This window comes from Sinohyriopsis cumingii, chromosome 15 (genome assembly GCF_028554795.1).
Source record: "Sinohyriopsis cumingii isolate HCF-2022 chromosome 15, ASM2855479v2, whole genome shotgun sequence".
Classification (NCBI taxonomy): domain Eukaryota; kingdom Metazoa; phylum Mollusca; class Bivalvia; order Unionida; family Unionidae; genus Sinohyriopsis; species Sinohyriopsis cumingii.
This window is the reverse complement of record NC_142975.1, coordinates 31,018,152-31,043,765: the sequence shown is the minus strand read 5'-3', so window position 1 is coordinate 31,043,765 and position 25,614 is coordinate 31,018,152. Positions and strand designations below refer to the sequence as shown.

The window sequence follows — 25,614 nt, the reverse complement described above, 5'->3', positions numbered from 1 at the left end:
CTCCGCTACGCTGGCCAGCGATTTATACAAATCATTTTGAATCATCTTTATGAATCGATATTGAGCAGGAAGAATATAACGCCCTGCGCGCTTAGCTTCGTATAATGATTCAAAATCAGACAGAATAGTTTCAACATTTAGTAATATATTAAATCCTTGTTTTTCTAATTTTTGAATAGCATCAATCACATTATTGATATTTTCTTGATTCATATTTATATATATTTTTATATCTTTAAATATTTAAATATTTAAAATAAAAAAACATCACATCTCCTTTGAGTCTCTAGCTTATCATATGATAGGCTACCAAACTCAGGAGGGGGCGGAAACACTACCCCCGATTGAGCTCCTAAACTGCCAAATAACAGTCTAGAAAGCCCAGAGGGTGTGTTTGCGAAACGACGAGACATTCCCCATTTGTGAACCTCCTAGCTTACCATTTGATATGCTAGCAAGGCTCATATGGGGACAACACATAACATATAACTTATCCTAGTACTTAATTCTAACTTATCCTAGGGACGGCACAAACATATAGTATTTACAGTAGAAGCTATTTACAGCAGTTGTATTTTACAATTGTATATATAACTTATCCTAGGACGGTACACAAACATATAACTTAATTCTAACTTATCCTAGGACGGTACGAACATATAGTATTTACAATATTTACAGTAGTGAAGTGGCAGTTTATAGTGATGCCTAGCACTGGGGCATCTCCAAGCGAAAGTGAAACTGCCTGTGTGCATACCCCCCCCCCCAAAATCGAATCCCAGGGGTAAAACGTACCTCCACGATTCGACGTGGAGGAGGATATGCACACAAGGCCCCTACTTGGAGCCCCCATCTATTATAAAAACCCTATAAATCGGGCCCGTCGAACAATATGTCCGTAACGAGGATTCGAACATGACATTTGATAGCGTCGGGACGAAAGTCAAACGCGTTACCATTGTGCCACTTTCCAATCTGATAATACAAGGTTAAAAATTACTGATCTACCTGTGAATACAGGTAGTTATTTACTTCCTTGTGCAGAAAATCGTCTGCTCGCTGTGATAAAATATCTGTAGTGGTAAGTTAACAAATTCTGAATTGAAACACTGATTTATGAAAATACTGACAAATGCGAGACTGTATACAGTAAAAAAAATACCGCACTGGATACCTGTAAAATGCGGAAGTGTTATAGCGCGCTGTCATCCTTGACGCTGTCAAGGTGACAACGGGGGAATAATTGTATCATTGACTTTCACACAGTCACTGCAGAGTTATCTCCGTTGGAAAATTCTCTCGATTACAGTAAATTACCTAACAATAACGAAATATAATTTTCTGATTATTATATGTTTTTGACAACGCGGATTTGGTAATATTTTCTGCAACTTTCCCTACTGAAGCCACACAAATACCAAAATACTTGCCAGCTGAGGTCACTGAGCGAAATATTATTTCTTCATTTGTATTTAAGTTTATGGAAACAACCTTCTTGGCTCTTTTATTGTTACAGCCCAGTATTACCAGCCCTACAATTTTCACTCTGCGTCACAGCTCTTAAATTAGATAAATTATTATTAAGTTTATCTCCATCAATGTGATCAATTACAAGACCGTCTTTGATTATCCCAAAGAAACACTCGAACACGAACTTGTGGTTATAATAGTGTTTCCCGCCAGCAACCTTAAAATGGAGGTAACCAGCATTATTAACAGCACCAAATGGTTTTTTCAATCTGTGATGTCTCACTGCTCCCTCGCGAGATGCTTCGTAATTCTTGATTGTGGGATGTGGGACAAATTCTTGGCTCATTATATATAATATATTTGTCTAATTTATAATTTGTCTGAAAACCTAGTTATATAATCACTCTCGGATTTTAGCGCGTCTCCGTTATTTTTTTTATTGTAATATCGCTTGAGTTCACGGTATCGTTTCCCCCCCCCCCCCTCACACCCCGCACATAATTGTGTTTTACCTCTGACACCAATGCCACATCGCAGGCAACGAATAGGTCCTGTGCTTCCTCGTTTGATGCTCTGTATATGTTCACCGCAGAATTCCTTCCTGCAGGGCTTACCACAGACTGTTACAGATCCAACTTTTAACCATTTGCAGTTGTTCATTGTGTATATAATATTTTCTTATTTAAATATTTGTCTTAAATATAATATGACAGTGTTTTCGAAATTATCCGCAGTTGGCGCCGGGAGATTCGATCTTGACAGGCTAAACCCGGATCCACGACGACGGCATCTAACTGATCTGTTTAATATTATCAACGAGGGTAAAAAAGAATTTCGCGACGACGGCGCATCTCATGCATGGTCGACATTTAAAATTAACCGCGACGTTGACGATGTCATCGATGAGAACATCATCGATGCTACAATGACTGATGCCCGAGCAAAAACAATTATTGATTATATTGATTTTCATCAACGTGAAAAGAAATACTTTTTCAGAATAAAATTTATTGTCAACGTTGAAGACGATACGTGGATTATCCGTGACAAACTCGACCCTGTTCTTGCTAACGGAAAGACCGCTCTGTTAAGCAGCAATTGTAAACCAGGAATGCTGACCGGGATTGATATACCATATTACGCTCGAGCGTATCCTGTAACCGCAGTCATTTATGGAATATATCCTGTAAAAAACCAAAAATTGATAAACTCGCTCCGATGCGAATGACTGCGTCGACGACTACGTCGTTGGTGTTGAATTGTGTAGCCGAGCGAGTAATGAAACATTTTAAAAACGCAAAACGAGGAAACGGTTTAACCGATCTGCGACGTGAAAAAATAACAGCCTGGGGCGATTCGGTTAAGAATACCGGGGCAACAATAAATGATGTTGCTGCGCTATCAAGTAAATTAAAATGCTCAATAACAGTAAAAATACTAACCGGAGAGATATTATATAATTCGAAGCATTATAAAAAGTCAGGAACACCGATTGAAATTATTGATCATAATTCGCACGCGTGGACTGATGCGGTTACAATATTTCCACGAGACCGTGTTGTCAAGTTTTATCGCGGAAACATATACGAGGTTATTTACGCGCTGAGTAAAACCGACCCTGTGTCGGTGTGGTTATTTAGGAGCTCTGAAGATGGCGACTATGATCAATTTGTGAGACCCAACGAAGAATTATACAGAACAGAATCGTTGCAACAACAAATGAAAAAACTCGCAAAAACGTATATGAGAAATGCTAGCGATGAGCAGTTATTGGTTAATTGTTTTACAGTTCCAAGTGTTGCCGCTCACGCCGCCAGAGAAAGAAATTCGTGGAGACCAACCCGAAGTCAGTTTCTTTCGGATATACAATTAAGTTGTGTCGAGTATGGTCATGGCGGGTTGTGGAATACCCGGTATGACTACAGGGATATGATTTCCGTGGATATGATTGCCTGCTACCCAGGAAGCTTTCTCGGGAACGGCGAGTGCTGCGAATACTTTGCGCGGTTTGGACACCCCACGAACTCGATGACACGAGTCGCCGTAAACGGCGTTTTACCCGACGCTGACCTGACAGGATTTGCTCGCGTGACTTCGTTTGAATTTGCTGCGGGGCTTCATCCGATTTGTTATGTTTGGTTTGGCAGACACTTCGTTGAAAAGCGCTGCGTACCAATAGTGTTATTGCGATATATGCTTGACAGCGGCATACTGGTATCGTTGACTGTCAGTGAAGCAATCATATGTTATCGACCGCAGACCTCAGTTTGGTTACCAACACCGGAGCGTGTTACCCTCGAAGAAGTTATCGGCGAGTATGCACGAGAGTGTCCAAATACCCCGATGGATGTCATTGTCAGTGAGGCTCCTAAAATTCTCAAGATCAAACTCAAAAACAGTGAAAGCACAGCGAAAGATCTTGGACGAAGAATAATCGGTAAATTTACTCAGGGTGCAGCATTTGATCATAAAATGCATCACTCGCGGTTCATTATCGATGAAGCTGAATTGGATTTTATAATCGCCGACGCGGTTGCCAAAGACATATTTTGTAACAGGGAGGATGTGTTCTTGTCCGACGGGAAAAAGTTGGGCACAATTGTAAGTTATATCGACGGAGAATCGCCTCAATACACACATTTGAGATCTTCAATGCTGGCTTATGTTTCTATAAATTTGTTATCGATGGTAAATCGATTTCCTGGTAACGCAGTCAGAGTTGCCACGGATTCATTTTACATCGACAAGAAATATTCAGAATCACTGACCGGTATAATGAAATTCTGCGGCGGAGATGAATGGGGTTCGTGGAGAATAAAAGCGGAGATGTTACACGAGTATTGTGAATCCGCTGATGTTGCAATCGAGGATGATTATTATAAATCCGAGATGCCAGAAATATCTTCCGCACCGTCTGTGGATGATCCAATCTCCAGACATAAAACTGTTTATTTGAACGGGCCGGGCGGGTCTGGTAAAACAACTCGAGCGATTGAATTATTTCGAAAATCAGATATGATTGTGCTAACACCCACACACAGACTTGCCAGAGAGATGAAACAACGAGGAGTCAATTCTTGTACTTATCACAGCTTTTTCAAATACAGCGGCGGTGTATGGACGTCAGATCGAATGGGCACAAAATATATCAATGATATAATAATTTGGGATGAGATATGTACGGTACCGCTGGAAACGTTAAAAACATTTCTTGACTGGCTGTTAACGAAAAATACTGCAGTGATTATGTGCGGCGATCACGGTCAACCACCTCCGTTTGTCGGCACATCTCCTCATGATTGGCTGAGGAATTTTGTTGATTATCACGAAGAAGTGTCTGATGATTACCGAGCACTTGATGCAACATTGAAAGAATTTAAAACATTAATCAGGCTACAACCGCATAAAATTCAATGTGAAATTATGCGCGAGATGATTCCTGAAACTTCGATGAGTGACTTTTTACGAGTGTGGAAACCAGACGATTTGATAGTGGCGAGTAGAAAGATAGTCAGAGACACACTTCAACAACAGCTATTTCAGTTACAAAAAAAAATGTTTCCAATGCTGCCAACGCCGTTATGTTATAGACCAACTGATACGCGGTTACAAAATATAGATGTTGATATTCCAGGAAAGACAGAGAAACAGAATTTAGTGCTGAATGATATTGTGCTAGCTGACATCGATGCTGTCGAGGATGCACTAGCGATGAATAAATCCCCGTGGACGCTAGGATACGCAATGACCATTCATTGTTCTCAAGGACTGACTATTTCAGATACAACTGTCTGGATCATTGATGATCGAATCGAATGGTCAAACTTAGTTTACTTAGCGGTGTCCAGAGTCAGAAGAATATCTCAACTGCGAAGAATTGTCTTGAAAAATCCTTCGGATTTTCATTCAAACGCTGATAGCGATGAAAACAACAGCAACATAATAAGAAAAAACCTCGCCGGTTACAAACAGAGTGACAAAAAAAAATAATCGCGATTTTGATCTTGACGATGACTTCGTTGTTGCGCTGAAACAACAACAGAATAATCACTGTGCAAGCTGTAATTGTATAATGCTATGGCAGTATTCGAATAAAATTTCAAGACAATTTACCGTAGACAGAAAAGATAACAATCGCGGTCATACACATGATAATGTCATGTTGACCTGTCTTGAGTGTAATCGACGTCGGGGTGCCAGCGCTAGTTAAGTCACTTCAGTGATTTTGGCGGCAATTGTGTGTCCTCGGGAATTACCTGAAGTTGCTCACGGGTGAATCCGCGTTGAGGAGCAGTTGAATCCAGCCTGTAGATTGCTGGTCTGCCAGTGGATCTTGTCACGGTGGATATCTTGTGTGTGGTAACACTCCAAATGGGATCAGTCGCTCTTCGTTTACCACCTTCAAGTTCACCTGGTTCATATAAATATCTAACTGTGACATTACCCAGTATCGGCTGTGCTGAAGAATCACGTCGTACGGGTATATTTTTTTGGAAAACACCTTGTGTTTTTGTGATCGCGATGGAAGGTTTCATGTTGGTTGTTCGAGTTATTTCATTATTTAGCGCAGTTATCACACTTGGTAATCTTGCAACCCATTCGCGCGATCTCGCATCTTGAATAAATTCCTTCGCGTATTGATATCCAAATAACCGCTCAGCAAGTGTTCTATTGAATCGCTCAACAATTGCCTGATCACGGTGAATTTCAGTGTGTCCTCGTCGTATGGTGACGTTATGTTGTTTCATCAACGATGATACTGCACCTTGAAATTCTTTGCCAGGATCAACTTGTAATAAATTTAGCCATCGCAGAGGTCCTCGCCGATAAATTCTTTCAAACGCAGAAGCAACCTCAGATGCTGTTTTAGTTGTTAACGGTTCCGCATCTTTGTATCTACTGGCAACATCAACTATGGTTAACGCGTACTTGTATGTGCGTCTTCGGATAGTATCATGTGGCAGAAATAATATATCAGCCTGATGAACCTCATTTGGTACACTAACATCGAAATGCGCAAAGTGAATTTGTTTAGGGCGCGGTAGATAAATTTGCCATATTGTCTGTCGGGATAACCAATTTTTGGCAACCGCGCGTGTTACTGATGCCGCGCTGGCAAGTTTATCAATTGCTGCGTTACCTCTCCAGTATCCGCTTGGGGAATAATAAATCGACTCCATTATATACCAGTACCTAACGCTAATTTACCTTTCATTGCGGATTTTATCAACCAGGATGTTAACTTTTCTTTGAAAGATTTATCAGGGATGGCATTTAACGCGTGAATTAATTTCACGTCCGCGAGATGGCGCTGTTGCAAATCCTTGCTTCGGTAAGCTACATCATGAGCATGGCACGCGCTATCAATAGCGTTTATCGGATACTCACCTGGTTTTGGTTGATCCTGAGCATCAAGTCTGATATCAAGTCGGGTTCCTGGACCACAGTAATTATATCCTGGAAGATGTTTTTCTCCTGGGTATTTAGCCCACGGAGCTCCTGGCAGCGCTGTTAACTTGGTTGCGATATCACCTCCGCTTTTTTTTATAATAAATCTAAAATTTTTTGTGCCACATCGTTCACACTTGCCTGTAAGCGCTTGTCGATTATTTTTTGTTATTAATTGTTGTCATATCCGTAGTTGGGGTACGTGCTCGGCATTTCACACAATATAAATCCATATTTATTTTATGATATATTAAATGGAAATCACTGACTTTTCCGCGACAAAGCGACGAGAACCAATCAAACATAACTCAGTGCTACCAAATTCTATCCGAATGATTATCATAGGTCCATCTGGGTCGGGTAAGACACAGTTGTTACTTAATTTAATAATGAAGTGGATGAAGTGGGATAAATTATATTTGATAGCCCCGTCTGTGGACGATCAGCGGTGTTATCAAGTGCTAAAAGATTTTAACGAAAGTGCAAAATCGATAAACGACGAAGATGTTATTGATTTTATAACTGACATCGAAGAAGCTCCATCCGTCGACGACCTTGATGGATCAGTTAACAACTTAGTTGTGTACGATGATGTAATGTTGGATAAACAAAAAAATCCAGCCAGAATATTCTCCCGTGGTCGACACAAAAACACTGATGTCATTTATGTGACTCAGCGGTATACACAAATTCCAAAAGTGATCAGAGATAATTGTAACGTTCTTGCAGTGTTTAACGGAGTTGACGCACACACGCTGAGAAATATTCATCAGACTTGGTGCAGTGGTGACATGGACCTCAATAGATTCAGAAATTTCTTTAGTCGTGCTCAGGCAAATCCACACGGGCTTGTAACAATAAATTTACATGATCCTAGGACACGATACCGAGTTGGGTTAGATACATTTTTTAACTAAAAATCCTAAAATATTTTACATGATAGCAGCAGAGAGACTGGACCACAAAGTGTTTCGTCGACGTCACCCCCGAAGAAACATTTTTTTATAGTGAGTTATCGCTGTCGAAATAACCCTTCCGGCCAGAAAAGAGGATTTAGTCATCATAGTTTCTGGATAGAAGGGTTATTTTTGTGAAATAAGAACTTCTATCAGAAAAGTTTTCGATAGATGGTCCTGTTGGACGAAATAGTTGGTGGGCCCAGTCTCTCTGCTCGTACAGAATCTCTCCACGACGAAATGAAAAATCTTGCGTTGAAATGCAGGAACGATACTGATGTTATCGAACTATTACTCAGTAATTGTTTTACCATTCCGTCAGTTGCTGCCCACACTGCTCAGAATGAAAATTCATGGAAACCAGCACGGATGAAATTTCGTTATCTCGGTTGATATGGTTGCATGTTATCCTGAAAGTTTTATTGGGGTGGGTGAGTGTTCTTTGTATTTCAAGATATTTAGACATCACCACACGATATGACCAGAGCTGCGCTAAATGGACCCTTACCAGATTTTGACTTGACTGGATTTGAATGCACTGAGTCGTTCGAGTTTGCATCGAAAAACCTTCATCCGGTTGTCGCTGTTTGGTTTAGAAAACAAGTTAGCGAACGCGATTGGGCTCAGTAGTTTTATTACGATATATGCTTGATGTAAAAATATTGATATCGTTGGTTGTAAATGAAGCAATTTTATCATATCGTCCGCAGAAGAAGAAAAAAGGTTTTGGTTACTACAGCAGAAGAAATATTCCCCTGATGAAATCCGGACAATACCGATCTCGAAAATAAACATGAAAAAGGTCTTGGCAGAAAAATAATTGGTAAATTTACAGAAGTAGGATCATATGATCATGAACGAGATTGTATAAGATTAGTTATCGATGATGCTGAACTTATCGGACGGAACTAAATTAGGTACAATTGTGAGCTACACGTATGTTGACTCACAACAGTTTACTCATTTAAGATCTTCATTATTCGTTTTCATTTCAATAAATTTGTTATCGATGATAAACAGATTTTCTGATACCGCGGTTAGAGTCGCCATATATTCATTTTATATCAATAAAAAAAAATACGCAGGATTACGAAAACAATTACATATTGGCGTTGATGCATCATGGAGCGAATGGAGAATAAAGCGAGAAAAGATTCTTAGTTATTCTGAATCTGCCGACGTTGACTCTAAGGAAATACATTATAAAAATAAACAGATGTCAAAACGTTCATCGGCACTATCCGTATTTGATCATGTGGCCAGACATAAAACAGTTTAACTCAATGGATCCGGAGGTCCTGGTAAAACAACACCTGCGGTTGAATTATTTCGGAGTTTTGATATGGTTGTACTAACTCCGACTCACCAGCTTGTCAAAGAAATGAACGATCGATGAGTTAAATCTCATACTTATCACAGCTTCTTCCGATGGAAGGGAGATGCATTGATTCCTGGGCGAATGGGTGAGAAATATATCCCTAAGATTATTATCTGGGATGAGATATGTACAGTGTCTGTGGAGATATTAAAAATATTTCTTCATTGGTTGTTGACAAAAAATACTGCTGTTATCATGTGTGGCGATCATGGTCAACCACCACCTTTTATTGGAACATCTCCGCACGAATGTATGAATACATACGTAGATTATTATGGAGAAATAACTGATGATCATAGAGCCATTTATGAACCGCTGAAAGAGTTTAAAAAGTAATAGACTGCAGCCAGATAAGATTCGACGTGAGATAATGCGTGAAGTAATTCCAGAAACTACGATGAATGATATTTGGAATTTAGGGAAGCCTCCTGGTTTGATAGTTGCAAGTCGGAAGATAGTTCGTGATAAACTTAAGCAACAATTATTTCTGTTACATAAAGAAAAGTTTTCAGATTTACCTCTGCCATTATATTATCGCCCAGTAGACACACGCAAACAAAATATTGAAGCTGAGATTCCTGGAATTAATGAGAAACAAAAACTTGTATTAAATGATATTGTTTTTGTTCCTGCGAGTCCTGTTGAGTGCGTGTTAACGATGGACAAAACTATGTGGACTCTGGATATGCTATAACGATTTATTCGTCACAAGGATTAAAAGCACAATAGTGCAGAGTGTCTGTAATTTTATGAATTCTAAAGATCATGAAAATAATGCAATGTGTCATCTTATCTGCTGAAATAATTCACAAAAACCAAGAGTTTGTGAAGATTAAGTTAGATAATTGATAAATAAACGAGAGAAAATGAATTTTTGTGGTGGCTGCTTTAATTGTAACTTGTAGGTCACGAACTGCTACGGAAACCCCATGTGACCACAAAAAACGGGCACGTCATCTTCTTATAGCAGGCGGGGTTATGAGTCACGTGAATCTAATTTAAATACCTACTATAAACAAATATGGCTGACGCACGCGAGCGTCAAAATCGTAAAACTCGTCCGCGTGCGTCGCTTTCCGAGAAAAACCGTCCAAAAGCTGTCAGATGAACCGAACGGGACCTATCAAGGATTCGTCTTGGGGACCACTTTGTTCGATGAAGAGCATTGATGGCAGAGTTAGGACTGGCATCAGGTCTCACTGGACAGTTTATCTGTGTGTATTATATATGTTAGGCCTTAAGGTGGATTTTTTAAAACAGAAATGTATAACAGTGGGCTCATAAAGGTCATTTGTATACATGTCCATTAGGCTACCTTCATGAGAGAAGTTCTTTAAATTCTGTTAGAGAACTCAGATACATATACAAGCGTTATCAGTATGTATACTCTCTCTCTCTCTCTCTCTCTCTCTCTCACACACACACACACACACACACAGACACACACACACTCCTTGGGTTAATGCGACAAGCACAATACTTGCACAAAAGCTTAATAACCTTTCATGTAAACGTGTAGAACAGATAATACATGTTTAATGTTGAACTCTTCATAGGGTTTTCTGTATCTGAATGTAGAATTTTAATCCCATGCTTACAATAGGCTGGATGCTAAGATTTTATTGTACATTTTTCACAAATAGTAAATTTCTTATAATGCACTGTATTGACTACATTTACAAAAGGATCTCTAGTCATGATAGGAAAGGATGTTGTAGTGCTACCAGAATATATGATTGACAAGTTGTTAAGTTATCAGTTAATGTTTTGAGCTGCAGTCAAGTTAGTTTTATTGATGTAAAAATATTTTAGATCTATTATTATGTATTCTTGCTAAAATTGAAGTATTTTAGTTCTAAGAGTTTAACACAGTGCACAAAGAAACCTATTTAAAACATAAATTATAATACAAATGAATATTTAATTCATATTTTTTGTTAAGAAGTTACGAAGAATATAGAAAAAGATGAACCGATGACCAGTACATCTTCATGCTTCACATCAGCACCTGGCCAAGTGCTTTTGCAACATACAGAGAGAATGATGACACCTTCAATATCTGAAGTATTTACTAATGAATCAGGAAGGTAAAAATATACAAGTTTTTTGCACAATTCTTTTTGGGGGAGGGGTGTCATACAATTGTCATTTTACTAAAAACAATGATGTAACAAATGCAGTGCTGATAAAGGACATTATTATAACTGTGCCAGCAGGTTGAGTTTCCAATTAACACTTTTCTTAGTTTGAGTTAGAAAAAAAACCTTGAATTTCACTTTCTCAGAAGTGGGGTGAGGTACTTAAACTGTGCCACCTGATGCATGGAAAAAAGGCATAATTTGAACTGTCATTGTTTTTGGTTAGGCAAAAAAGTTCCAGTATACTGTGCTGGCTAACTCAATAATCACAGCTGTTTTTCCCCCCATTCATTGCTTAGAGGACCAGTGATTATATGTTGAAATTGTGTCTACATATCTCATATCCTTTCTTTATGCAGTTTCCCATTTATAGCTATGTCACACATGCAGTTCTTGCTAACACTCTTTTCCCATCTATCCACTTAGCTCATGATGAATGCACATAGGACATATTTAATTTAAAAACAAAATGCTGAGATGACAGAGTTGAAGTATTTTTTGAACATCACTGGCATTTAATTAGAACTTTATTCATTAGGACTGGTGATATAACTTATTTGGGATTTAATTCACAATACTGTAAGTTCTTGTTTAATTTTCATTTTTTATTCTTGGGAATTAAATGATTTGTTGATTTTTACAAAACTTGTTGGTTTTCACTCTTTACTGTTATAAAACTTTTGGAATTGGAAAGCTGTTTCTGTTTTGATGATTACTCTTCATGCACTTTTAACTTTCTTGTATCTACCTTCTTTTCAAGGTTGCCAAACAAAAGGAAAATGGCTTTATTACAATGGTCCCAAGAGATCATGAACCAGTTTTGGTTTTCGTGCAAGACTGCTAGCAGCTATGAACAATTTTTTGTGAGTTTTCAGTCTTTGCATTTGAAACAGATAAAATGTAAACATTTGCTACTGTATACTTCATACAAAATCAAAATTATGGTGCATAATCATCATCTTCTGATTTCTTATATTTTATCCATGTATTTATATATATCACCAAATTTTCTAGATATGTAGTCTATTAAAAGTAATTTATTTGAAATGTCAGAGTAATGTGGAATATGAAAGGAACATTGATCCAAGCAAATCTGCAATCCTGCTACATTAACTATCAGCCAAATTTACAGCATAGCTCTCACTTGATGACATAGTTGTCTTATCAATATGGGGTCACCATAACAAAAGTGACCAGCTTTTATATGTATTGATTGTGGCATTCTTTCAGAGTATCTGGAGGAGTCACCAGTACACAGAAGTAGATCCTCTCACATGGCCAAGGCATTAATAAATGTCTACAGTAACCTTTGTTGGAGAATGAAGAGCAGAGAAAACTTTATCCCAAGAAGGAAGCCAAAGTGCTAACAAAATTTGGCGCAGGTGCTCTTGGACCAAAGGTTCCTAAACAGAGTGGAGTATTCAATTTCAGGTGTGCCATTTCAGGATTGCAGCAATTGCATGGTATAAATATGGAAAAATGTGAAGACCGCTTTAAATGATGTTATTCTCAACTTAAGAATAAATTATTGTATATATTTACCATTTGAAGGTATGAATAAATTAGCATTCATAAGATGTGTACAACTGATACATGTACAGTGACTCTCCTCCTCAAGTCTTAGGTAATTTCAGGTATAATACATGCACATCAGGTATAAACAATTCCATGACACTCTATCAATGAACACTTCAGCAAAGATTTTATGTATGCAAAAATTACCAACAGTAATGATTATTTAATAATTGTATTAATCTCTTAGCAGATTACAAATGACACATGTTACAAGATACATATGTTTGAAAATTGCAGAAACACTCGTGTGATTGAAGTTTTCATCAGCAGATCATGATGTACTGTGCCAAGAGATTTTCATACATCCCTTCTGTGTACAGGATAAGGAATGAGCTAACTGCTTGGGATCACAATATCCATAGTGGCAGAGGTGTAATGAGAAACAAAGAAGTGGAGATAGTGTAAGTTTGTTTAACTACAGGATATTAGAAATAATTTTATATATTGATTGTACAGTATGATCACTTCTTGGACATAAAGCCAGTGGAATATTATTCACTTGTACAAGTCATGAGAACTTAGTATTAGACACAAGTCATTTTGCAAGAGTCGGTACACATTTTTCTAATATTTGTTGTAAGGAATCTTAATATTTTCATGCATACAGATCTTGTAATTAGTATTGTTATCATTCTAGTGGATTTTTATTTTGATTTGACCAATGCAAGTCTAATAATTAGATTCACTGATATTTATAGCACTTTCCCAGGGGACTAAAATGCATCCTGTGTCACTACCATATTTACCGCATATGTTAGGACACGATAAAATAATTTTTTTTTCCTGTCCCAGAACTTAGGGTGAAACATTTTTTTACTTTGGTCATATGTCCTAAGACTTAAGAAACGAAATAAATTTGTATTGCATTTGTGCTTGCCCCGCCCCCACTGCATGTTGCAATAAAATATAGATAAAACGCTTAATTGATAAAAAAACAAAGAAACTAACCTTGTGTTTTTATAATTTATTCCTTTTTTCAACATGAGCATTAAAGAATAAAATATTTCCATGAAATCCGTGTAAGTGGAGTAGGCTTCCATACTGTGGCGTGTATCAGTTATGTCCGATACCACACACCACATTGTTCATTGACATTAACATTGAAAAACAGTTGTGTGTGGTTGTGCTCAAAGGTTTGAACATGTTATCCGACTGAAAACTGGAGCCAGCAAAATCGCAAACAAAAGGGAACTAGTCAACCGATATCTTGAAGATGCCATACACGCAAAACACAGTATTGGGTGGAAAATAATCAAGATTGAATTATATCCATCTACTGTATGACAGTATGTCGCAAATAAAAATCGGCATTTGAAAACACATTAACTTGAGTGCAAGTGACAATCTTTTCACCGGCTTGGGTTACAAAATTATCCTTACTATTTACCCACAGACATCAGTGCTCCTTTGTATTAATTGTAACCACATATGCCAAGAAGCCCTGGTGGTGAATAAACACGACTGGCAGCAAGCAGTTAACTCCTTCTTTGAACTACTGACAGGACATCAAAGACAAAAGGTTATTTTTATTACAAAGCAAGCCGATCTCAGAAGCCGACTTTGGTTACTTTTTTTTGTATAAAGGATATCAATGCAAAGGTTATTTTATTGCAAAGCAAGTCGACATCGGAAGCTCACTATGGATTCTATGAAGTGAGCCTTTTTGTTTTGTTTTTTGGAATATACAAAGACGGTCGAGATATGGAAGTAAACGTGGGTTCATTTTCAACTGTATTCATGGGAATTTTGAAAATAAATTAAAACAATGGAGCAAATTTTAAAGTGACACAATATAGTGCTTTGTGCACATATGTCTATGACCCAGCAATATTTGGAGAAAATAAAATCATGTGATGAATTCGTGAAGGCCAGAAGAGAAACAGATCATTTCGCTGACAATATGATCATTAACATGGATGAAACTCTAATTTACTTTGATCGCATTCCTGGATGGACTAACGATAAGATGGGCATCAAAAGTGTGAGAATTAGCAAGACTAGTGCAGATTTGAAAAAATCTGACTTTTGTCCTTGCAGTTTCTGCTTCAGGTGGTGTTCGCCTCTAACAATTTTTCACGGTATGAGAAAGCTTACAAAAATATTCATGTACCAAAAAATAGATCGTACGTGTGCAGGAGAAGGTTTGTGTTGATGAGATGCTGTTGCAGTGGATTAAAGAGTTTTATCTCAAGTACACAGTTTTATATTTTTTAAAAATAAAATTTCAGCTGGAGTGCAATTTCTGACATGTAATTTTCGAATGATTTAAAAGGTGTCCCACAACTTACGACTCAAGAAAAATGATGTGTCCCAGAACATACAGTGCACAAAAAAATTACATTTAAAATTAATTTATGGTGTCCCAACAAATACGGTGTCCCAACATATACAGTAAATACGGTACTTTGTAGATAGAACAAATAAGAACAAAAACAACTCCTTAGGAACTGGTCATGAAGCTCTGATATTGGGTGAAATGTTAATATGGGTTAGCATGGGGATGCTTGTCAAACAAGTTAAGAAAGGAAAATTTTCTTTACACAGGTATTGATGTTACAACAAAAGAAAGTAGCAGATGGTCTGTCTAGCCATGCAAGGAAAAAAAATATATATCCCCACATCAGGGAGCTTATATAGAAGGCCCTCATCTGTTGACTTGAGGGAAAACAGGGTATGCGGAGGAGAAGAGAACTAAAGGAAGATGATTCCAGGGGAATTTGTGGAAACCTGGCACCTCAAGAACCACTGTCAGTTCTAGTTTTGGTGAAGGTGAAGATCTCTTGATTTAATTATGTCAAATATGAAACAGTGTCTGATATATGGAGGTGTCTGCCAAGGCAGGTTACACTTTTTATAATATTCTGTAAATATCAGTAGTTGAAAATAAAATAATGTATAATACTGTATCTGCAATTGCTGAAAACTTTTTATATTGATTATTTATGACCTTTGTGCCCACATTGTTTATTGGCAGAAATAGACTGGTGTTAAAAAATCTGAATGAAAGCATGTTTGATGCAATATTATGTACAGTTACAAGAAAACAAAGAATGAAATCAGCTGTATTTATTTATATACGAATTCATACATGTAAGAAAGTGTTTAAATTCATGCAAGCCTGGAGGGGATGAAGTCAATGTATTGTCCATCTGGATCTTTGTCACATATCTGCCAGAAACAGCAAGAGGGAATTACATGTCTCTGTCCAGACCTGAGCCTTCCATGTTGCTGTAGTATGAACTGCCTATAGGCTAAAGCTGTACCGATTAATTGGTCATACTCATAATCGGGCCGATTATTGGAACAATCGGTATCAACAGAAATAATCGGTGCCAATGTAAACAAATTTCCAAAATATAAGTTTAATCAAAACAGTCATCTTGACGTGGCTTGAATTTTAAATTGGAATTAAATAGTGGAAATTAAGGAATAAACATTTGATTTGGGGGTTAATTAAAAGACAGTATAGTCTTAAAAGTAAATACTTTTTAACACGCTTGCTGTAAACTACCACTGATTGTCTGCTTACAACAAATAAACAGTACCATGCATGCACTCATCCCAATCACAGCAGCCAACCAGCCAATGGGGCCTCATGTGTCTGTTGAACTTCCAGCATACACATTACAGGTATGGTCCTGGCTTCTAAAAAGTTGTCACCAAAAAAAATCGCCAATCTCAATATTTTGTTGCCAATTTTCAAAAAATGTCATCAGAATAAGTAGTGACTATTAATGTAATAGGCAATGAAAATTGAAAAAGACGGGATAGTTATTACTTTACTGACAACAAGCAATACAGCCATAATATTGCAAAATAAATCATTACATGACTGTTTTGCACTACTTTCATGGTCTCTCCTTTGTGCATCACCGTTAGTGCATAGGTCTAACTGTTGTCACCGAAAATGCATTATCAAATGTAAAATATCTACTTTCCTACAGTCTCTCTTCTTTTTGAAATAGAAATATCAGTTAATAAGCAAATCTATATTATATATATTATTTTCCAAATAATAGTTTTGTAAGAAACTTTATTTAGATGATGACATTTAAATACTAAAACCCCTATGATTTGCAATACTTTGCAATGTAAGATAATGACGTATAATGTGACCGTCGATTTCACACATTCAGGAATTAACTGTACCCCACCCACCCCCATTTCTTTATGGCTAGCTTCACAAAGTACATCTCTGTCAACCAGGAGTTCAGAAATTTATTTTTGTCTCGCTTTACATGCTTTGCTTGTTAGTGAACTGCTTCCTAAATCCTAGGAATGATCACTGAATGCTGTAGATTTTTTTCTTAACAAGCAAATTATGATCTCCATTCCCACCAATGAAACTTACACGAGTCAACTTGACCTGGCATTACTACCGTATATAAAGGCATTGATTACCATCATTAAATTAAAAGAAGAAATGAAGAAACATATCACAGAACATAGTGCCCCCCAAAATACTAATTCGGAATAAATATGTTATTTAGTAAAGAGTTTTATTTGCATATATGAGTTAACAATAAGGAAAAGGGTGGGATAGTTATCACATGTATGGTAGCTTGAGACCACATTTGAACTGTTAACATAAATCTGCACCCATTTTAGGCATTGTTAGTTATAACAAAATTAGGGCATGTTTTACTTGTCAATCAAATGCAAGTGCTTTCACTAACTGTAGAACAGGCGGTTTTTTGAAATAATCGGTATCTGCAATTTTAATAATCGGCTATACACGGTATCTGCATAATCGGCAAAAAGTGACATTGGTACAGCTTTACTATAGGCAGCATGTCTGTTGGAACTCATCAAGTAAACTTTATCATTTAGGACAAGAACATCCCATCTGTACATCCTGGACAAGGCAAGCACAGCCATATCAAGGATTAGAACATGAAAATTCTTAAAAATTATGCCAATTTGTAATATGCTATTTTTAAAATGTAAAAAATGATATATTTACAAGAATAATAGAACATGCGCTTATTCAAATGTTATTCATCTTTGATCAGCAAATTCCACTATAAAATACACATGGATCAAAACTGCACACGGTTTTTATTTTGACATGAGCAATGAGAGTTCCATCGCAACTAGAACTGATATTAATTGTAGTTTATGTTAAGATGGACAGCTCAGAGTTTTTGGGGAGCATTTCTAGAAGTCAAAGACTCCTGCATTGGGATCAAATAGGAATGGCTGATTGCAGATGAAGATAATAGTTACATAAGAATTTTATCCTTGTATCATCATCAGCTTAGATTTGTTTACCATAGTGAGGTACCCACATTGAAACCATGCAATGAAAAGTATGCTTGGTGAGTATCAGTTGCAAATAAAATAAAAGTCTTTATCATTTGCATATGTATGCATGTCTGTTTTTGGATGGTTTACAGTTTTAAAATTCTTTCACAGTGGTTGCAAAGAAATAATCTAAGCATATGTCTCATTTAGTAAGCAGTCTCGCTAAAAGTCTTGAAACTTCTCATGTTAAATAAACTCTTAAGCTTATTAAGAATAATGCATTAAGAGACAATACGCATTTTAAACAAACTTGACATATTCATTACCGGCAAAAGTGATATGCAGAGCTGTTTCTCACAACACCTATTCCGGGTTTGTGGGCATCTCCCTACATTTTCCACACACCATTCTGGTAATCCTGTGTTGGGGGGTTGGGTGATAACCACCACACTGCCTTGAACCCAGCTCCAATACATTAAAGACCAGGCTGCGGTGGAACTGCAACATCTGTATGAACAGTTCCCTCAGCCAGTCTGGTTCCACACTTATGATCTCCTGAAATTTGTTTAAAAGATTAAGCATACTGAATCCCTGTATATATATGGTACAAAAAGCTTGAAAGCTAAAATCATGATGTCATGGAAATTTCAGCATTTATGTCAATTATTAATCTTTGCAAGCATACCTTGGAAATGGAAGTCATTGCAAATATTGTATTGTAAGAGTAACTACCAAAGTTTTAATTCTTTATATAAATGGATGCCGTATTTTTATTTTATCGGTACAAAGTGCAAGTTTCACATTCATAGGCAGCTGCTACACATATCCTGCATACAGAAAGAGGTTTTCTGTAATGTATCCAACATACCTGTCAAGTTATATATTTTGTACATAAAAAATTTAAGCTTTGGCAATAACATGCTCAAGGAATACGTAAAAGTTATTGAGAGAATTAAAGAAGTTTCACAACTGACATTGAATCAAGTAACATTTTTATTACAGAAATCATTTGCAGTAATCACCAGTTCAGAGGTGGAAAAATTGAATGCCAAGCAGACTGGGCAATTTAAATTCTTACCCAAAAATGTTAAATCAGATATAAAAAAATCTGTTTCTTGCAAGCCTTCATGTCTGTCTAAATTCTGGACAAATAAAACATTTTAGGATTGTTAAGTCCTTATGTTTATCATGATAGTGCATATATAGTATTATCTTAACATATTCTGGGGCTTTAGAAATACACATTAAGGCATGCATTATATTTTAAACAGGAATAAAAGTGTAGTATTTATTTTACAAGACTTAAATGGATATATGAATTTTGTACAGGTCTGATTTTAAAAAAAAACTTCAATCTAGTCAGGTCTAATTGCTGAGCTCCAAAGTAAGATTGCATAGACGTTTTGTTACCATTTTATATTTTTTAAAAATAAAAATGGTTGATGTTGTTGGGTTTAACACCATTTTTCAGCACAAGATAGGCTGAATTGGTCAAGGATACCAGAGCTACAATAAATGATGTAGCTAAGTTAGAAAAAACACTAAAATTCCCAATAATAGTAAAAACGATAACAGGAGAGATTTTACACGAATCAAAGAATAAGTTGAGGGGGGCCCCAATTGAAATTATTGATTATAATGCACATGCTTGGACTAGCACAGGAACAATATTTCCACAAGATCGAACCATAAGATTTTACCCCTAGACTGGGAGAAACATGTTTGATTTTATTCATGAAATAAGCAAAAATGATCTGTATTAGTATGGCTGTTTAAGAGTTCCGATGATGAAAAATATGATCAATTTGTACGACCTAACAGCAAAATATATCATAAAGAATCTCTTCATGAAGAAATGAAAAATCTTGTGCAGAATTTTTTAACAGAGAATACTGAACAATTATTAAATAATTGTTTTACAGTTCCATCTGTTTGCAGCTCACTTTGCAAGAGAGAAAAATTCGTGGAAGCCAACACGATTTGAATTTCTTGAAGACGTACAACTAAGTTGCAGTGAATATGACACGATGGATTATGGAATACCAAGTATGACCACAACGATGTTATCTCGGTTGATATGTATGTGTGTTATCCAGGAAGTTTTCATTGGAGAGTGTTCTGGGTATTTTAAAAAATTTGGACACCCCACACACGAGATGACTAGAGTATCGATAAATGGACCCCTACCTGATTTTGATCTAGCTAGATTCGCCCGTATTGAGTCATTCGAGTTTGCTAAAGCCTAAAGGTCTTCATCCTATTTGTTATATATGGTTTGGTAGACACTTTTGAGAAAAACGTTGGGCACCAATAGTGCTGTTACGATATATGCTTGATTGTAAAATACAAATATTGATTGTAAGTGAGGCAGTTATATCATACTGTCCTCAGACCGAAGTTTGGTCACCACCACCTGATGAAAATAAAATCGCAAAGGATCTTGGCAGAAGAATAATCTGTAAATTTACTCAAGGCGAGGCATATGATCATAAAGGACATTATGCACGATTGATCATAGACGATGTTGAATATGATTTTATAATTGCTGATGCAATGAAGAGAAATATATTTGTAAATCGAGAAAATGCTTACTTGTCTAACAGAACATGATCAGTTACAATTGTTGGTTATATTGATGGTGAGTCACCTCAGTTTTCTCATTTAAGATCCTCAATGATCGCGTATGTTTCTATAAATTTATTATCGATGATAGATTCCCTACCACTGCAGTCAGAGTTGCAATGGATTCGTTTTATACTGAAAGAAAATATTCAGAATTACTGACTCAATTTACCACTCGTGATGTATCATGGGGAAATGGAGAATAAAACAAGAAATGTTATATAATTATTCTGAATCCGCAGATGTTGAAATCAAAGATATTTATTACAAAAATAATCAGATATCAGAATTATTGTCTGCAGCATCCGTACATGATCCAGTATCCCGACACAAGACTGTTTATCTAAGCGGACCAGATAGTTCTGGTAAAACAACGTGAGTGATCAAATTATTTCGACAGAATTCAGATGATATACGGTAGTTGTTTTAACACCTACACACAGACTCGCAAGAGAAATGAAACAACGAGGAGTGTGATCATATACTTACCATAGTAGCTTAGTTTCTTCAGATGGAAGGGAGACATATGGACTCCTGACCGAATGGGCGAGAAATACATTCCAAGGATCATCATTTGGGATGAAGTATGTACAGTAGCTAAAGATATATTAAAAATGTTTCTCGATTGGCTGTTATTGAAAAATCCAGCTGTGATCGTGTGCAGCGATCATGGTCAACCACCACCATTTGTTGGATTATCTCTGCACGGGTGCCTAAAGAATTTTGTAGATTATTACGAGGACATAACTGAGGATCATAGATCTCTTGATGCAGAATTAAGGGAGTTTAAGAAATTAATCAGACTACAACCGAATAGAATTCAATGTAAAATAATGCGTAAAATAATTTCAGAAACTTCTACGAACGATTTTGTGCAAATGTGGAGACCAAATGATTTGAAAGTGGCAAGCACAGGTGCTCGACATGAGCTTGATGTTGAGGAAAAAAAACCAATAATCTTAAGAAATAAAATCGTACAGAGTGACAAAAATACCTTAGATTACACCCATGACTCGTTCTGACATAGGACCCTCTCTATCATATCTCATATATTATGATAGAGAGGGTCCTATGTCAGAACGGGTCATGGGGGTAATATAAGGTATTTTTGTCACTTTGTATGACTTTTTATTTAGATTGTTTTTTTTTTTTCTCAACATCAAGCTCGCTTCGAGCACCTGTGGTGGCAGGTAGAAAGATAGTTCGTGATACACTTCAACAGCGGTTATTTCAGCTGCATAAAGAAAAGTTTTCATATCTACGTGTACCATTGTATTATAGACCAGTTGATACATGACGACAGAATATCGAAGTTGAAATTCCCGGTTCAACGGAAAAAAGGAATCTCGTATTCAATGATGTTGTCGTAGTTGAAGCTATTGTTGTTGAGGATGCGCTGAGCACGAACAAGACTCCATGGACGTTGAGATACGCAATGACAATTCACTCATCCCAGGGGTTAACTATTTCTGATACAGTTGTTTGGATCATCGATGATCGTGTAGAATGGGCAAACTTAGTTTATCTCGTAGTGTCTCAAGTCAGAAGAATATCTCAACTACGGAGAATTATCATAGATGCTACAGAAACCATGAATGATGTTATTGACAAAAAGAAAGAAAAAAATAGCTGGTACAGGCAATGTGACACAAAAAAAACAAAAACAAATGCAACTTTGATCCAGATGTTGAATTTATCATAGCGCTGAAACAACAGCAGAATAATCATTGCGCGAGCTGTAATACAGTAATGTTGTGGCAGTACTCCAGTAATAATCCAAGACAATTTACTGACCTGTCTTGAATGTAATCGACGTAGAGGTGCTAGTTAAGTGATGGCAGTGTGTCTTTTGTGTTCGCGTTAAAAGGTTTCATGTTTGTTGTTCGAGTAATTTCATTATTTAATGCAGCTATCACACTTGGTGATCTTGCAACCCACCCACGAGATCTTTTGTCTTGAATTATTTCCTTCGCGTATTGATATCTAAACAATCTCTCAGCAAGTGTTTGGTTAAATCGCTCAACAATTGCCTGATCACGATGAATTGCAGTATGTCTTCGTAGTATTTTAACGTTATGTTGCTTCATCGACGATGATACTGCGCCCTGATATTCTCCGCCAGGATCAACTTGTAGCAGACGTGGCCATCATAGACCACCACGTTGATAAATTCGTTCAAACGCTGAAGCTACTTCAGTTGCTATCTCAGTTGATAGCGGCTTTGCTTTATATATACTTGCAACATCAGCGACAGTTAATACATATTTGTATGTTTCACGTGTAACATTTGCTGCTTCAGCGAGTTTACTAATCGCTGCTTTACCCCTCCAGTATCCTCTTGGACTAAAATAAATCGGCTCCATTATAATAATGATCGGTTGATTAATTACCAGTTCGGGAAATTTTCAATTTCCTAATGCTAGTTTACCCTTCATCGCAGATCTAACCAACCAATTAGCTAATGATTCTTTGAAAGATTTATTTTTTTATGGAATTTAACGCATGAATTAATTTCACATTACAATTTGTCTATCTTGTAGGTTTTTACTTTTATAAGCTACACCATAAGCGTGACAAGCCTTATCAATGGCATTTACTCGATACTCGCCAGGCCTTGGCTGATCTTGGTTTTCAAGTCGGGTACCAGGACCACAATAATTATATCCTAGAAGGTGTTTTTCTCTTGGGTACTTAGCACATGGTGTTCCTGGTAACTTTGTTAACTGCGTGGCAATATCACCTCCTTTTATTTTTATTTTTTAACTCCGCCTGTTTTAATAAACTTATATTTTTTTGTACCTCATCGTTCACACTTACCTGTAACTGCTGATCTGTTACTTTTTGTTGTAATAGTTGTTAGTCCACTTGTTGGGGTACGCGTCCTGCATTTTACACAATATAAATCCATATTGTTTATTGTATTTCTACGACATGGATGTAATTGATTTCTCAGCGACACGAAAACAAGAGCCGGTCAAGCATCATGCTGCGCTACCAAATTCTGTCCGAATGATTATAGTTGGCCTATCCGGGTCTGGCAAAAACACAACTGTTACTTAATTTAATAATGAGGTGGATCAAATGGTATAAATTGTAATTAGTTGCTCCGTCAGTTGATGACCAGAGATGTTACGAAGTACTTAAGTATTTTAATGAAAATGCAAAATTGTTGGACGAGAACGGTGATCATGTTATTGAATTTATTACTGATATCGGTGAAGCACCATCACTAGATGACCTCGATGGGTTTATTAATAATTTAGTTGTATACGACGATGTGATGCTGGATAAACAGTCAAATCCAGCTAGGATATTTTCTCGAGGAAGACATAAAAACACAGACATGATTTATGTTACTCAACGGTATACACAAATACCTAAAGTGATCGGAGATAACTGTAATATTCTTGCTGTGTTTAACGGAGTTGATACACACACGTTACGAAATATTCATCAGACTTGGTGCAACGGTGATAGGGACATAATTAAGTTAAAAAATTTATTTAGTCAGGCTCGGTTATCCCCGCATGGATTTATAACAATAAAATTACATGACCCCCGATCACGATATCGTATAGGTCTTGATAAAAATTTTAAATAGCAGCAGAGAGGGTGCAGTCACGGATATGTGTCACGGTGGGTAAACTCGCGCGCATACCTTTTTAAAAAACACTAACGCGAAAAAAGTAACAAAAACAACTAACCCGGTGGAGAGACTCACTCTCGGAAAGTTAGAGGCTTCGGTTTCACGTTATCGGCGTATTTTTTTAATATTTTTTTTTTTGTTTTCGTAGGAAGCCCTAGTTTTCCAAAATGGACCTTATAAAAATTGGTCTGTTCGCCCTCTCTGCTGCTATTTTCATTTTTCGTAGGAAGCTTTATTTTCGCGAATAACCCCCCTAAAAAAAAGTTGTAGGATCTGCCCTCCTTGTTTGTCAAAACGAGCAAGTAGTTGAGGTTAATATTTCGGCACCGTCGCTGCACGTCTCACAAACCGACATTTAAACTCCAGTAACAAAATTGTATTATTCACAACTATATCACCATCAGGCGAATGCCTAAAACCTTAGACCGATAAATCAGCCCCTCACCCGTGATGATATTGATTTTTGGGTATGGGGCAGATATCACCTACTCATTACAAGCTGCAATTATGTGCAGAAAATTATGGCTGTACACATAGGTGTATATTTTATACACTTACCGGTATTTCTAGTGGCTGTGCAGCTACCGTCGGATGAAGGGTTCTTTTGGTAACATGTACATTATATTTTCGACGCAAATCCTATTTCTGGTGACTTGTAAAACCACGTGGAATAGCACAACCACCTGTGCAGTGGCCATTTTGAATTTCACGCTAGATATGGCTGTTACTTTTTACAGTTATGTGTCTAAAGTGTCCGCAGACTTTTTCCGGAAAGATTTGCATATAGCAAAACTGCACATTTTAATGAAATGTGACATCTGACCTACATATCATCCATCAGTATCAACACAGATTTTGGGTGGGAGCGTTTGATTTATCGGACTACTAAAACCAGGAATATCATCGATGTAAACATCATAACCTACGACACTACTATAAAATAATTAATCGGAATATTTGCGGACACAGGCTCAAACATAGATTCCCATACACACGGTAACGTCGTATTTTTGAAGAAGGATATTTTTGTGTCCACGATCGAATCCATATCCCCAAAAGGACAACACCCGCTTACTTTGGCTAATTCGTATTTGCCAACTGTCGTCGCCATGAGCTCGTACCATTCGGGAGATTTTT

General features: G+C 37.0%; 1 protein-coding gene and 1 long non-coding RNA gene across 6 annotated transcripts in view; one reads left to right on the top strand and one right to left on the bottom strand.

Annotated features, from left to right (window-relative positions):
- LOC149781496 (uncharacterized) overlaps positions 1-25,237 on the bottom strand; it is a 37,864-nt gene extending 12,627 nt beyond the window's left edge. The window contains exons 1-2 of the long non-coding RNA XR_016414732.1: positions 25,036-25,237; positions 18,536-18,764 (exon numbers count right to left, since the gene is read on the bottom strand). This is a non-coding gene — a long non-coding RNA (uncharacterized LOC149781496). The remainder of the gene's footprint in view (positions 1-18,535; positions 18,765-25,035) is intronic.
- Positions 10,270-15,869, top strand: LOC149781497 (uncharacterized). Of its 5 annotated transcripts, none has more exons than XM_089935583.1 (6): positions 10,270-10,428; positions 11,195-11,339; positions 12,151-12,253; positions 12,621-12,821; positions 13,203-13,366; positions 15,510-15,869. In XM_089935583.1, the coding sequence occupies exons 2-4, from the start codon at positions 11,227-11,229 to the stop codon at positions 12,678-12,680; spliced, it is 276 nt and encodes a 91-aa protein (XP_089791709.1). In that variant the 5' UTR covers positions 10,270-10,428; positions 11,195-11,226; the 3' UTR covers positions 12,681-12,821; positions 13,203-13,366; positions 15,510-15,869. The 5 variants fall into 5 exon arrangements, with proteins under 5 accessions (XP_089791709.1, XP_089791705.1, XP_089791708.1 ...); XM_089935579.1 differs by having other exon boundaries at positions 10,270-10,445; XM_089935582.1 differs by having other exon boundaries at positions 10,270-10,466.
- Positions 25,238-25,614: the final 377 nt, after the last annotated feature.